This window comes from Mytilus galloprovincialis, chromosome 3 (genome assembly GCF_965363235.1).
Source record: "Mytilus galloprovincialis chromosome 3, xbMytGall1.hap1.1, whole genome shotgun sequence".
In the NCBI taxonomy this organism is placed as follows: domain Eukaryota; kingdom Metazoa; phylum Mollusca; class Bivalvia; order Mytilida; family Mytilidae; genus Mytilus; species Mytilus galloprovincialis.
In genome coordinates this window covers 5,457,609-5,471,755 of record NC_134840.1, presented here as the reverse complement: position 1 = coordinate 5,471,755, position 14,147 = coordinate 5,457,609, and the positions used below count along the sequence as shown (strand labels likewise).

Genomic DNA, 14,147 nt, shown 5'->3' with positions numbered 1-14,147 from the left:
TTAATTAGAATACTTTAAATCATTCAGGTAGTCTTTATTTAGTATGTACAAAAGAACAGCAAGTAGTCATTGGATATTGTAGATCATATAAATAGTCTTGACCTATTTATTAGTACAAAAGAACAGCTAGTAATCATTGGATATTGTATATCATTCCAGTATTCTTGACCTATTTATCTGTACAAAGAAAAAAACAGACAGTAGTCATTGGATACTGTAGATCATTCAGGTAGTCTTGACCTATTTATTTGTACAAAAAAAACATGCCAGTAGTCATTGGATACTGTAGATCATTTAGGTAGTCTTGACTCTTGACCTATTCATTTGTATTAAAAAAAAACCAGTCAGTTGTCATCTTCACTTTACACACTCATATACGAATATCAATTATATGCTTACGAGACATGTTGCAATGTTCAAGTTATTACGGTATGTGAAAATTAAGACTTGCATAAAAAATATCCCAATATTAGAGGCAGTGGCGTCATTTTTCCTCAGAGCTTTTAGCTCTTTGATTTACTTTCCCAGGAGAGATTTTAGCATTACCGGTACAAATTCTTAAAATTGTTCCTTTTTTGTGATTCTAAAAAAATTTTACATTTCTGCATCTGTTAAAAATAGATCAGCATCTTTGTAACACAAACTAAAGATGTGCTTTACATGAAGTAGAGCTAACTTCCTATCCCTTTAGAACTTTATTATGTTGTAGCTAGAATAAAGTCCTAAATTTTTCCAGAAGATTCAGTAGAGCCAAATGGTTATTGTGCAAAGATTTGGGCCTATTTCCTTTCACTATTGTATACATCCTTCAGGAAAATATGCAGACACTCTGCCTTAATTTCTTTAAATAAATGATACAACTTTGCATAGGATTACATCTATCAGTTTTGAAATTTCAAATGGAAATGATCCATGCAGATATAAGTAAAAATTAAACTTTCAGAAAACTTATTAACTGAAAAAGATTTTGAGCATTTTTGCTTTAAGAAGTGTTGATAATTAGATTAACAGTATTTATTCTGTTTTCCAGATCAGTTAATTATTGATGTGGATACAGACTGTGTGGACGGAGATATTTACTGGACCGATGTGTCCGGTGGTAAAATAAGCAGAGCAAAACTGGATGGTTCTAACGAAACAGTGGTTGTTAGTGGTTAGTAATCATAACTGTATTTTAAAGAGCAAAAATGACAACAGTAGCTAGAAAAGTTTTATAATGAAGGTTTAAGAAATATACTTGAGTGTTGGGTAGCCACTGAATATAGTTTTGTATAATACATCAGAAGTGTACACTAAAATTTCTAACAAGCACACACTGCATAAAAGACAACCATGGTTAATGCTCAAGCGTTATATTCTAGGAGTAGTGATATTATTTGTTTTAAAAAAGTATTGCTTTCAACTGATTGTGTAGATGTTCAAGGCTAAATTTGTATTTTATAGGTCAGAGTTCACCTGAGGGTATTGCCGTTGACTGGTTATCTAGAAACTTGTTTTGGACTGATTCAGGTTTAGATATTATTCAAGTGTCAATGCTGAATGGAACATACAGAAAAACTTTAGTTTCAGAAGATTTAGTCAATCCTAGAGCCATTGTTGCTGATCCTAACCAGGGGTAAGTTCTATTACTTGAAATAAAGATGAAAGTTGTGACTTGCAGTTATTATTGACATTAAAATGAAACTAGTGCTATAATATAGGCACTAATACACTATTAGTATATAAAATTGGTTGTTATATTTTAGTATGATAGCCAAAAAGACAACTGTTCACCAAAGTTTAAATGAAGTATATGTAAGCAATTATAGGCAAACATACAGCCTTCAACAATGAGAAAAACCCATACCATATGGTCCGCTATAAAAGGCCATTAAGTTCATTATTTTCCTTTTCATCTAGACATTTGCTTTTACGATAAGAACTGTTTTATTATTTGCAGAATGATATACTGGACAGATTGGAACAGAGGTGCACCAAAGATAGAGAAGGCCTATATGGATGGAACACATAGAGAAGTCCTCGTAGATACAGACCTAGGACTACCTAATGGACTCACCCTGGACTTTTATACCAATCAACTTTGCTGGGGTGATGCTGGTCAGTATTCATCTCTTTAAGTTTATCTTCTGTAAAAACAATCATGTTTGCCAATATTTTATAGATAATAATTGCTCTTCAATTTTTTCAAATTTGTTAAAGAAAAAAGGTATCTGATTACCAATATTTATTTGAATTTTGAAAATTTTAAATTTTGGCTGTAGAAAGTTTCAGAAATTAACATTCCTTGTCTCATTTTGAAACATTAGAGTAACAACATGGCATATATAAAAAAAAAAAAAAGAAAACCAAAAAACATAATTCCAACTTATTACATATTAGTAATGTAGCATGGAATTTCTCTATCTATAGACTTTTTATAGACAATTGATTGATTGTAGGTACAGGAACAATAGAATGTATAAGAACAGATGGTGTAGGTAGAGCAATTCTGACAGATCAAGCACCTTATCCATTTGGTTTGACATTCTCTGGCAGCAGCATATATTGGTCAGATTGGACTATGTAAGTGTTATATTAGGTCTAACAAATCATTGTAACCTTGTTTTGTTTCCTTACAAGAATATTTTCTAACTGTGTGTGTTAAGTTTTCCTCAATCAGGCCTTAAAACTTCAGCTTTATGGCAAAACCATGACAGAATATAGTAAGTTAATATTTTCTGCTTAAACAGAAAAGCCTCAAAATTCAAAGTTCCCTTTGGGTTAAATTGAAAGTGTTAATACATCTGGCATATGGCAGTTGTCCTTGGTCTCCTTCCGAGTTCAGTAACTTAAATAATGTTATATGCATGATTTGGCAATATTAGAATTTTTTATTGATAAATATATATTCAATGTATATGATTTTACCTTCATTATTGAAATATTTTCAGTTAAATAGGGAGATAACTTAACATTAACAGGAAGCCTTATCTTTTCAGATCAAATGGTGTTTCAAGTGTGAATCGTAATGGTCAAGTATCAGATGAATCTTTAAGTTTACCTATTGGAGGAAATGGTAAATTGTATGGTATAACAGCAGTCAGCGCTCAATGTCCTAGAAGTAAGTTAGATTTTTAAACCACCATAGTCAGATTTGAAATAAATATATCTTTAATCTAGATATTGGTTCTTAAGCAAATGTCTGCATGTTAAACAATATTCTGAAAATGAATGGCAAACATACCAAAGAAAGGACCCAAAAAATACAACCTTTTTGTTAAGCAGCTAATTTAAGATTCCAAAAACAAGCTTTCTTACACCATTATAATAGTGTCCACTGTAGATATATGGAGCTTAACTCATTCGCCCCCAAGTCATTTTTGGAAAATCAGGCATTTTCGAAAATTTGCAAACATATGCAAAAATATTTTCTCGTGGGTTTGAACCCACCCCCAGTGAAAAATGGTAATTTTCCGTCTATTTTCCGATTTCAAAACGACCTTGAGAGGTGAACACTGACAAGACTGTGTTCTTTGGTCATTCAAGTATTACCCTATAGTTACAGTAGTCCATTCTTGCTAGCTGGGAGTATATTGGACTTCAGTGTCTTGCTTGGGAATTATTATTGTCAAGTCAGGTCTGCCTAAATGTCCGTTTTTATGGATTTTTGACAAAACGGTGACCTAGATTTTACAGACTAGATTCCTATTGGCCATATTATACCTCGTTGTGTTCCTATACCACCTATGCATGCATATATGATAATAGTTTTTACCAACAGTGACTGCCAGTTACGTAGTGGCCATCAAAAGATGCCCACCCCCACCTGATTTTGGCTACTTTTCATGTTTTTCCGATTTTGAACTCTTAAACGGCTTTCAAAGTGCCAAATTTTCATGAACAGACATCCGAGAAGAGTTGATGGACCATGAACTGCTTGGTTGAAGTCCCTGCTATCATGACAGTTCAGTTGGGGCAGTTCAAAAAAAGTATGGAGGGTCATACGGGCCATCAAATAATGGTTGTCGCCATCACGCCTACAGGCGGGATTGGGGGTTAAAGGGTTAAGCAAGTTATGAAATTTTGAATTAATGCAAACTGAATAAATTGAGTGTGGTCAGTGTGGTTTTTGTCGAGCCTGCAACTTTTGTTGCAGAAAGCTCGACATAGGGATAGTGATCCGGCGGCGACGGCGCTAGCTCACTTCTTAAAAGCTTTATATTTTAGAAGGTGGAAGACCTGGATGCTTCATACTTTGTATATAGATGCTTCATGTTACAAAGTTTCCATCAGTCACATGTCCAATGTCCTTGACCTCATTTTCATGGTTCAGTGACCACTTAATTGAAAAAGAAGTTCAAATTTTTTGTAATGTTGAATTCTCTCTTATTATAAGTAATAGGATAACTATATTTGATATGTGCGTACCTTGCAAGGTCCTCGTGTCTGTCAGACAGTTTTCACTTGACCTCGACCTCATTTCATGGATCAGTGAACAAGGTTAAGTTTTGGTGGTCAAGTCCATATCTCAGATACTATAAGCAATAGGGCTAGTATATTTGGTGTATGGAAGGACTGTAAGGTGTACATGTCCAACTGGCAGGTGTCATCTGACCTTGACCTCATTTTCATGGTTCAGTAGTTATAGTTAAATTTTTGTGTTTTGGTCTGTTTTTCTCATACCATATGCAATAGGTCTACTATATTTGTTGTATGGAATGATTGTTAAGTGTACATGTCTAGCGGGCAGATGTCATGTGACCTTGACCTCATTTTCATGGTTCAGTGGTCAAAGTTAAGTTTTTGAGTTTTGGTCTTTTTATACGACCGCAAAAATTTAAATTTTTTGGTCGTATATTGCTATCACGTTGGCGTCGTCGTCCGAATACTTTTAGTTTTCGCACTCTTACTTTAGTAAAAGTGAATAGAAATCAATGAAATTTTAACACAAGGTTTATGACCGCAAAAGGAAGGTTGGGATTGTTGGTCCCAACAGTTTATGAATTAGGGGCCAAAAAGGGGCCCAAATAAGCATTATTTTTGGTTTTTGCACCATAACTTTAGTATAAGTAAATAGAAATCTATGAAATTTAAACACAAGGTTTATGACCATAAAAGGAAGGTTGGGTTTGATTTTGGGAGTTTTGGTCCCAACAGTTTAGGAATAAGGGGCCCAAAGGGTCCAAAATTAAACTTTGTGTGATTTCATCAAAAATTGAATAATTGGGGTTCTTTGATATGCCGAATCTAACTATGTATGTAGATTCTTAATTTTTGGTCCCGTTTTCAAATTGGTCTACATTAAGGTCCAAAGGGTCCAAAATTAAACTTAGTTTGATTTTAACAAAAATTGAATCCTTGGGGTTCTTTGATATGCTGAATTTAAAATGGACGTCAAGTTGGTTACTTATTCCCTATTCCCTATTCGTTACCTATTCCCTATTTCCTATTCGTTACCTATTCGTTACCTATTCCCTATTCCCTATTCCCTATTCGTTACCTATTCGTTACCTATTCCCTATTCCCTATTCGTTACCTATTCCCTATTCGTTACCTATTCGTTACCTATTCCCTATTCCCTATTCCCTATTCGTTACCTTTTCGTTACTTATTCCCTATTCCCTATCGTTACCTATTCGTTACTTATTCCCTATTCATTATTCGTTACTTATTCGATTTTTAATATCCTTCCCCCTTTTTAATTGTTTATACTCTTATATCTGGTAATAGTTCTAAATTTGTTGAGGTAAAATGATTTTTTTATGACCTATTTATATGTGTTTGTGCTCAACCGATCGTTTTAGTTTATGTTCGATACTCATTTGTTCCTTCTTTGATTTTTATACGTTCTACCTTTTAACTGCTTTATGTCCGTATGTTTGAAGATGGATCTTGGTTCGAAGCGATGAAATCACCGTGTTAGCGCTTGTATAAAAAAGAAGATGTGGTATGATTGCCAATGAGACAACACCCCACAATAGACCAAAATGACACAGAAATTATCAACTGTAGGTCACTGTACAGCTTTCAACAATGAGCATAGCCCAAACCGTGTAGTCACCTATAAAAGGTCCAGACATGACAATCTCAAACAATTCAAACAACAAAACTAACGGCCGTATTTCATATACAAAAAAATAAACGGAAAACAAATATGTAACACAAAAACAAACGATAACTACTTAATTTCAGGCTCTTGTCTAGGGACAGGCACATACTAACATAATGTGGTAGGGTTAAACATGTTAGCAGGGTGTACATCGTTTCCGAGCATGCTATTACCTTGTTTAATTCGTTCCATCACTCGCTTATAATTCGCTTATAATACGTGTATCATACGTTGCACCTTTTAAAACATGATTTTCAATTGTTTTGTTGTCTCTGGTGGTAGATTTGGGTTCTTAGAGGTGATATAACTCTTTAAGCGCATATGTACCCGTTCCAGCACTCGGATAATACCCTGTTAAATATTCTTTACTTATTCGCTTTTAATACGTTTGTTGTACGTTGCACCTTTTAGAAAAGGATTTTCAATTGTGTTCATATCTCTGTTGGTAATAATGTGTTCTTATAGATGAAATACCCCTATTATCGCGTATGTACCCGTTCCAGCGCTCCGATAATAGCCTGTTACTTATTCGTTCCTTATTCGCTTTTAATGCGCGGGGTATACGTTGCACCTTGAAATAAATCGTTTTTTAATTGTGTTCATGTCTCTGGTGGTAACAATGTGTTCTTAGAGATGAAATGACCCTGTTAGCGCGCATGTACCCGTTCCAGCGCTCGGTTAATACCCTGTTACCTATTCGTTACCTATTCGTTACCTATTCACTTATAATACGTTTGTTGTACGTTGCACCTTTTAGAAAAGGATTTTCAATTGTGTCCATGTCTCTAGTGGTAACAATGTGTTCTTAGAGATGAAATGACCCTATTAGCGCGCATGTACCCGTTCCAGCGCTCGGTTAATACCCTGTTACCTATTCGTTACCTATTCGTTACCTATTCACTTATAATACGTTTGTTGTACGTTGCACCTTTTAGAAAAGGATTTTCAATTGTGTCCATGTCTCTGGTGGTAACAATGTGTTCTTAGAAATGAAATGACCCTATTAGCGCGCATGTACCCGTTCCAGCGCTCGGTTAATACCCTGTTACCTATTCGTTACCTATTCGTTACCTATTCGTTACCTATTCACTTATCATACGTTTGTTGTACGTTGCACCTTTTAGAAAAGGATTTTCAATTGTGTTCATATCTCTGTTGGTAATAATGTGTTCTTATAGATGAAATACCCCTATTATCGCGTATGTACCCGTTCCAGCGCTCGGATAATAGCCTGTTACTTATTCGTTCCTTATTCGCTTTTAATGCCCGGGGTATACGTTGCACCTTGAAATAAATCGTTTTTTAATTGTGTTCATGTCTCTGGTGGTAACAATGTGTTCTTAGAGATGAAATGACCCTGTTAGCGCGCATGTACCCGTTCCAGCGCTCGGTTAATACCCTGTTACCTATTCGTTACCTATTCGTTACCTATTCACTTATCATACGTTTGTTGTACGTTGCACCTTTTGGAAAAGGATTTTCAATTGTGTCCATGTCTCTAGTGGTAACAATGTGTTCTTAGAGATGAAATGACCCTATTAGCGCGCATGTACCCGTTCCAGCGCTCGGTTAATACCCTGTTACCTATTCGTTACCTATTCGTTACCTATTCACTTATAATACGTTTGTTGTACGTTGCACCTTTTAGAAAAGGATTTTCAATTGTGTCCATGTCTCTGGTGGTAACAATGTGTTCTTAGAAATGAAATGACCCTATTAGCGCGCATGTACCCGTTCCAGCGCTCGGTTAATACCCTGTTACGTATTCGTTACCTATTCGTTACCTATTCGTTACCTATTCACTTATCATACGTTTGTTGTACGTTGCACCTTTTAGAAAAGGATTTTCAATTGTGTCCATGTCTCTGGTGGTAACAATGTGTTCTTAGAGATTAAATGACCCTATTAGAGCGCATGTACCCGTTCCAGCGCTCGGTTAATACCCTGTTACCTATTCGTTACCTATTCGTTACCTATTCACTTATCATACGTTTGTTGTACGTTGCACCTTTTGGAAAAGGATTTTCAATTGTGTCCATGTCTCTGGTGGTAACAATGTGTTCTTAGAAATGAAATGACCCTATTAGCGTGCATGTACCCGTTCCAGCGCTCGGTTAATACCCTGTTACCTATTCGTTACCTATTCGTTACCTATTCACTTATAATACGTTTGTTGTACGTTGCACCTTTTAGAATAGGATTTTCAATTGTACCCTTGTCTCTGGTGGTAACAATGTGTTCTTAAAGATGAAATGACCCTATTAGCGTGCATGTACCCGTTCCAGCGCTCGGTTAATACCCTGTTACCTATTCGTTACCTATTCGTTACCTATTCACTTATAATACGTTTGTTGTACGTTGAACCTTTTAGAAAAGGATTTTCAATTGTGTCCATGTCTCTGGTGGTAACAATGTGTTCTTAGAAATGAAATGACCCTATTAGCGTGCATGTACCCGTTCCAGCGCTCGGTTAATACCCTGTTACCTATTCGTTATCTATTCACTTATAATACGTTTGTTGTACGTTGCACCTTTTAGAAAAGGATTTTCAATTGTGTCCATGTCTCTGGTGGTAACAATGTGTTCTTATAGATGAAATGACCCTATTAGCGCGCATGTACCCGTTCCAGCGCTCGGTTGATACCCTGTTACCTATTTGTTACCTATTCGTTATTCGTTACCTATTCACTTATCATACGTTTGTTGTACGTTGCACCTTTTAGAAAAGGATTTTCAATTGTGTCCATGTCTCTGGTGGTAACAATGTGTTCTTATAGATGAAATACCCCTATTAGCGCGTATGTACCCGTTCCAACGCTCGGTTAGTAACCTGTTACCTATTCGTTACCTATTCACTTATAATACGTTTGTTGTACGCTGCACCTTTTAGAAAAGGATTTTCAATTGTGTCCATGTCTCTGGTGGTAACAATGTGTTTTTAGAGATGAAATGACCCTATTAGCGTGCATGTACCCGTTCCAGCGCTCGGTTAATAACCTGTTACCTATTCGTTACCTATTCACTTATAATACGTTTGTTGTACGTTACACCTTTTAGAAAAGGATTTTCAATTGTACCCATGTCTCTGGTGGTAACAATGTGTTCTTAGAGATGAAATGACCCTATTAGCGCGCATGTACCCGTTCCAGCGCTCGGTTAACACCCTGTTACCTATTCGTTACCTATTCACTTAGCATACGTTTGTTGTACGTTGCACCTTTTAGAAAAGGATTTTCAATTGTGTCCATGTCTCTGGTGGTAACAATGTGTTCTTAGAGATGAAATGACCCTATTAACGCACATGTACCCGTTCCAGCGCTCGGTTAGTAACCTGTTACCTTTTCGTTACCTATTCACTTATAATACGTTTGTTGTACGCTGCACTTTTTAGAAAAGGATTTTCAATTGTGTCCATGTCTCTGGTGGTAACAATGTGTTTTTAGAGATGAAATGACCTTATTAGCGTGCATGTACCCGTTCCAGCGCTCGGTTAATACCCTGTTACTTATTCGTTACCTATTCACTTATAATACGTTTGTTGTACGTTGCACCTTTTAGAAAAGAATTTTCAATTGTGTTCATGTCTCTGGTGGTAACAATGTGTTCTTAAAGATGAAATGACCCTATTAGCGTGCATGTACCCGTTCCAGCGCTCGGTTAATACCCTGTTACCTATTCGTTACCTATTCGTTACCTATTCACTTATAATACGTTTGTTGTATGTTGTACCTTTTAGAAAGGGATTTTGAATTGTGTTAATGTGTCTGGTGGTAACAATGTGTTCTTAGAGATGAAATGACCCTATTAGCGCGTATGTACCCGTTCCAGCGCTCGGATAATACCCTGTTACTTATTCGTTCGTTATTCGCTTTTAATGCGCGGGGTATACGTTGCACCTTGAAATAAATCGTTTTTTAATTGTGTTCATGTCTCTGGTGGTAGCAATGTGTTCTTAGAGATGAAATGACCCTATTAGCGCGCATGTACCCGTTCCAGCGCTACACTGATACCCTGTTACTTATTCGTTCCTTATTCGCTTTTAAAACGTGTGTTATGCGTTGCACTTTAAAAAAGAAATATTTTTGTGTCTCTGGTGGTAACTGTCGGTTCTTACAGGTGAAATAACCCTAATAAAACATATGTACCCGTTTCAGCGCCCGACTGATACCCTGTTACTTATTCGTTCCTTATTCGCTTTTAATACGCGTGGTATACGTTGCACCTTGGACTAAATCGATTATCTATTGCTTTCATGTCTCTGGTGGTAATTGTGTGTTCTCTGTAGTGAAAAACCCCTATTAACGCATATGTACCCGTTTCAGCGCAACACTGAGACCCTGTTACTTATTCGTTCCTTATTCGCTTTTAAAACGTGTGTTATGCGTTGCACTTTAAGAAAGAGATATTTTTGTGTCTCTGGTGGTAACTGTTGGTTCTTAGAGGTGAAATAACCCTAATAGAATATATATACCTGTTTCAGTGCCCGACTGATACCCTGTTACTTATTCGTTCCTTATTCGCTTTTAAAACGTGTGTTATGCGTTGCACTTTAAAAAAGAAATATTTTTGTGTCTCTGGTGGTAACTGTCGGTTTTTTGAGGTGAAATAACCCTAATAAAACATATGTACCCGTTTCAGCGCTCGACTGATACCCTGTTACTTATTCGTTCCTTATTCGCTTTTAATACGCGTGGTATACGCTGCACCTTGGAATAAATCGATTATCTATTGTTTTCATGTCTCTGGCGGTAATTATGTGTTCTCTGAAGTGAATAAACCCTATTAGCGCATATGTACTCGTTTCAGCGCAACACTGATACCCTGTTACTTATTCGTTTCTTATTCGCTTATAAAACGTGTGTTATGCGTTGCACTTTAAAACAAGAAATATGTTTGTGTCTCTGGTGGTAACTGTCGGTTCTTAGAGGTGAAATAACCCTAATCGAACATATCTTTCCGTTTCAGCGCTCGACTCAGTGATACCCTGTTACTTATTCGTTCCTTATTCGCTTTTAAAACGTGTGTTATGCGTTGCACTTTAAAAAAGAAATATTTTTGTGTCTCTGGTGGTAACTGTCGGTTCTTAGAGGTGAAATTACCCTTATAGAATATATGTACCCGTTTCAGCGCTAGACTGATACCCTGTTACTTATTCGTTCCTTATTCGCTTTTAATACGCTTGGTATACGCTGCACCTTGGAATAAATCGATTATCTATTGCTTTCATGTCTCTGGCGGTAATTATGTGTTCTCTGAAGTGAATAAACCCTATTAGCGCATATGTACTCGTTTCAGCGCAACACTGATACCCTGTTACTTATTCGTTTCTTATTCGCTTATAAAACGTGTGTTATGCGTTGCACTTTAAAAAAAGAAATATGTTTGTGTCTCTGGTGGTAACTGTCGGTTCTTAGAGGTGAAATAACCCTAATCGAACATATGTACCCGTTTCAGCGCTCGACTGATACCCTGTTACTTATTCGTTCCTTATTCGCTTTAAATACGCGTGCTATGCGTTGCACCTTGAAATAAGAATAAGTAACAAGGTATTAGCATTTCATCTCTAAGAACACATTGTTACCACCAGAGACATGAACACAATTAAAAAACGATTTATTTCAGGGTGCAACGTATACCCCGCGCATTAAAAGCGAATAAGGAACGAATAAGTAACAGGGTATTATCCGAGCGCTGGAACGAGTACATACGCGCTAATAGGGTCATTTCATCTCTAAGAACACATTGTTACCACCAGAGACATGAACACAATTGAAAATCCTTTTCTAAAAGGTGCAACGTACAACAAACGTATTATAAGTGAATAGGTAACGAATAGGTAACAGGGTATTAACCGAGCGCTGGAACGGGTACATGCGCGCTAATAGGGTCATTTCATCTTTAAGAACACATTGTTACCACCAGAGACATGAACACAATTAAAAAACGATTTATTTCAAGGTGCAACGTATACCCCGTGCATTAAAAGCGAATAAGGAAATGAATAAGTAACCGGGTATTATCCGAGCGCTGGAACGGGTACATACGCGCTAATAGGGGTATTTCATCTATAAGAATACATTGTTACCACCAGAGACATGGACACAATTGAAAATCCTTTTCTAAAAGTTGCAACTTATAACAAACGTATTATAGGCGAATAAGTAACGAATAAGTAACAGGGTATTAACCGAGCGCTGGAACGGGTACATACGCGCTAATATGGTCATTTCATCTCTCAGAACACACACTGTTACCACCAGAGACATGAACACAATTGAAAATCCTTTTCTAAAAGGTGTAACATACAACAAACGTATTATAAGTGAATAGGTAACGAATAGGTAACAGGGTATTAACCGAGCGCTGGAACAGGTACATGCACGCTAATAGGGTCATTTCATTTCTAAGAACACATTGTTACCACCAGAGACATGGACACAATTGAAAATCCTTTTCTAAAAGGTGCAACGTACAACAAACGTATGATAAGTGAATAGGTAACGAATAGGTAACGAATAGGTAACAGGGTATTAACCGATTGCTGGAACGGGTACATGCGCGCTAATAGGGTCATTTCATCTCTAAGAACACATTGTTACCACCAGAGACATGGACACAATTGAAAATCCTTTTCCAAAAGGTGCAACGTACAACAAACGTATGATAAGTGAATAGGTAACGAATAGGTAATGAATAGGTAACAGGGTATTAACCGAGCGCTGGAACGGGTACATGCCCTCTAATAGGGTCATTTCATCTCTAAGAACACATTGTTACCACCAGAGACATGGACACAATTGAAAATCCTTTTCTAAAAGGTGCAACGTACAACAAACGTATGATAAGTGAATAGGTAACGAATAGGTAACAGGGTATTAACCGAGTGCTGGAACGGGTACATGCGCGCTAATAGGGTCATTTCATCTCTAAGAACACATTGTTACCACCAGAGACATGAACACAATTAAAAAACGATTTATTTCAAGGTGCAACGTATATCCCGCGCATTAATAGCGAATAAGGAACGAATAAGTAACAGGGTATTATCCGAGCGTTGGAACGGGTACATAAGCGATAATAGGGGTATTTCATCTATAAGAACACATTATTACCAACAGAGATATGAACACAATTGAAAATCCTTTTCTAAAAGGTGCAACGTACAACAAACGTATTAAAAGCGAATAAGTAACGAATATTTAACAGGGTATTATCCGAGCGCTGGAACGGGTACATATGCGCTGATAGAGTTATATCACCTCTAAGAACCCAAATCTACCACCAGAGACAACAAAACAATTGAAAATCATGTTTTAAAAGGTGCAACGTATGATACACGTACTATAAGCGAATTATAAGCGAGTGATGGAACGAATTAAACAAGGTAATAGCATGCTCCGAAACGATGTACACCCTGCTAACATGTTTAACCCCACCACATTATGTTAGTATGTGCCTGTCCCTAGACAAGAGCCTGAAATTAAGTAGTTATCATTTGTTTTTGTGTTACATATTTGTTTTCCGTTTATTTTTTTGTATATGAAATACGGCCGTTAGTTTTGTTGTTTGAATTGTATGAGGTTGTCATGTCTGGACCTTTTATAGGTGACTACACGGTTTGGGCTATGCTCATTGTTGAAAGCCGTACAGTGACCTATAGTTGATAATTTCTGTGTCATTTTGGTCTATTGTGGGGTGTTGTCTCATTGTCAATCATACCACATCTTCTTTTTTATACAAGCGCTAACACGGTGATTTCATTGCTTCGAACCAAGATCCATCTTCAAACATACGGACATAAAGCAGTTAAAAGGTAGAACGTATAAAAATCAAAGAAGGAACAAATGAGTACCGAACATAAAGTAAAAGGATCGGTTGAGCACAAACACATATAAATAGGTCATAAAAAGATCATTTTACCTCAACAAATTTAGAACTATTACCAGATATAAGAGTATAAACAATTAAAAAGGGGGAAGGATATTAAAAATCGAATAAGTAACGAATAAGGAATAGGGAATAAGTAACGAATAGGTAACGAATAGGGAATAGGGAATAG

General features: G+C 36.6%; 1 protein-coding gene across 1 annotated transcript in view; it reads left to right on the top strand.

The window, feature by feature from the left end:
* Window positions 1–14,147, top strand: part of LOC143067025 (nidogen-2-like) — a 78,575-nt gene that overhangs the window by 58,020 nt on the left and 6,408 nt on the right. Inside the window, exons 20-24 of the mRNA XM_076239960.1 lie at window positions 1,031–1,153; window positions 1,444–1,615; window positions 1,940–2,097; window positions 2,439–2,562; window positions 2,979–3,100. Coding sequence (XP_076096075.1) covers window positions 1,031–1,153; window positions 1,444–1,615; window positions 1,940–2,097; window positions 2,439–2,562; window positions 2,979–3,100 — 699 coding nt within the window. The remainder of the gene's footprint in view (window positions 1–1,030; window positions 1,154–1,443; window positions 1,616–1,939; window positions 2,098–2,438; window positions 2,563–2,978; window positions 3,101–14,147) is intronic.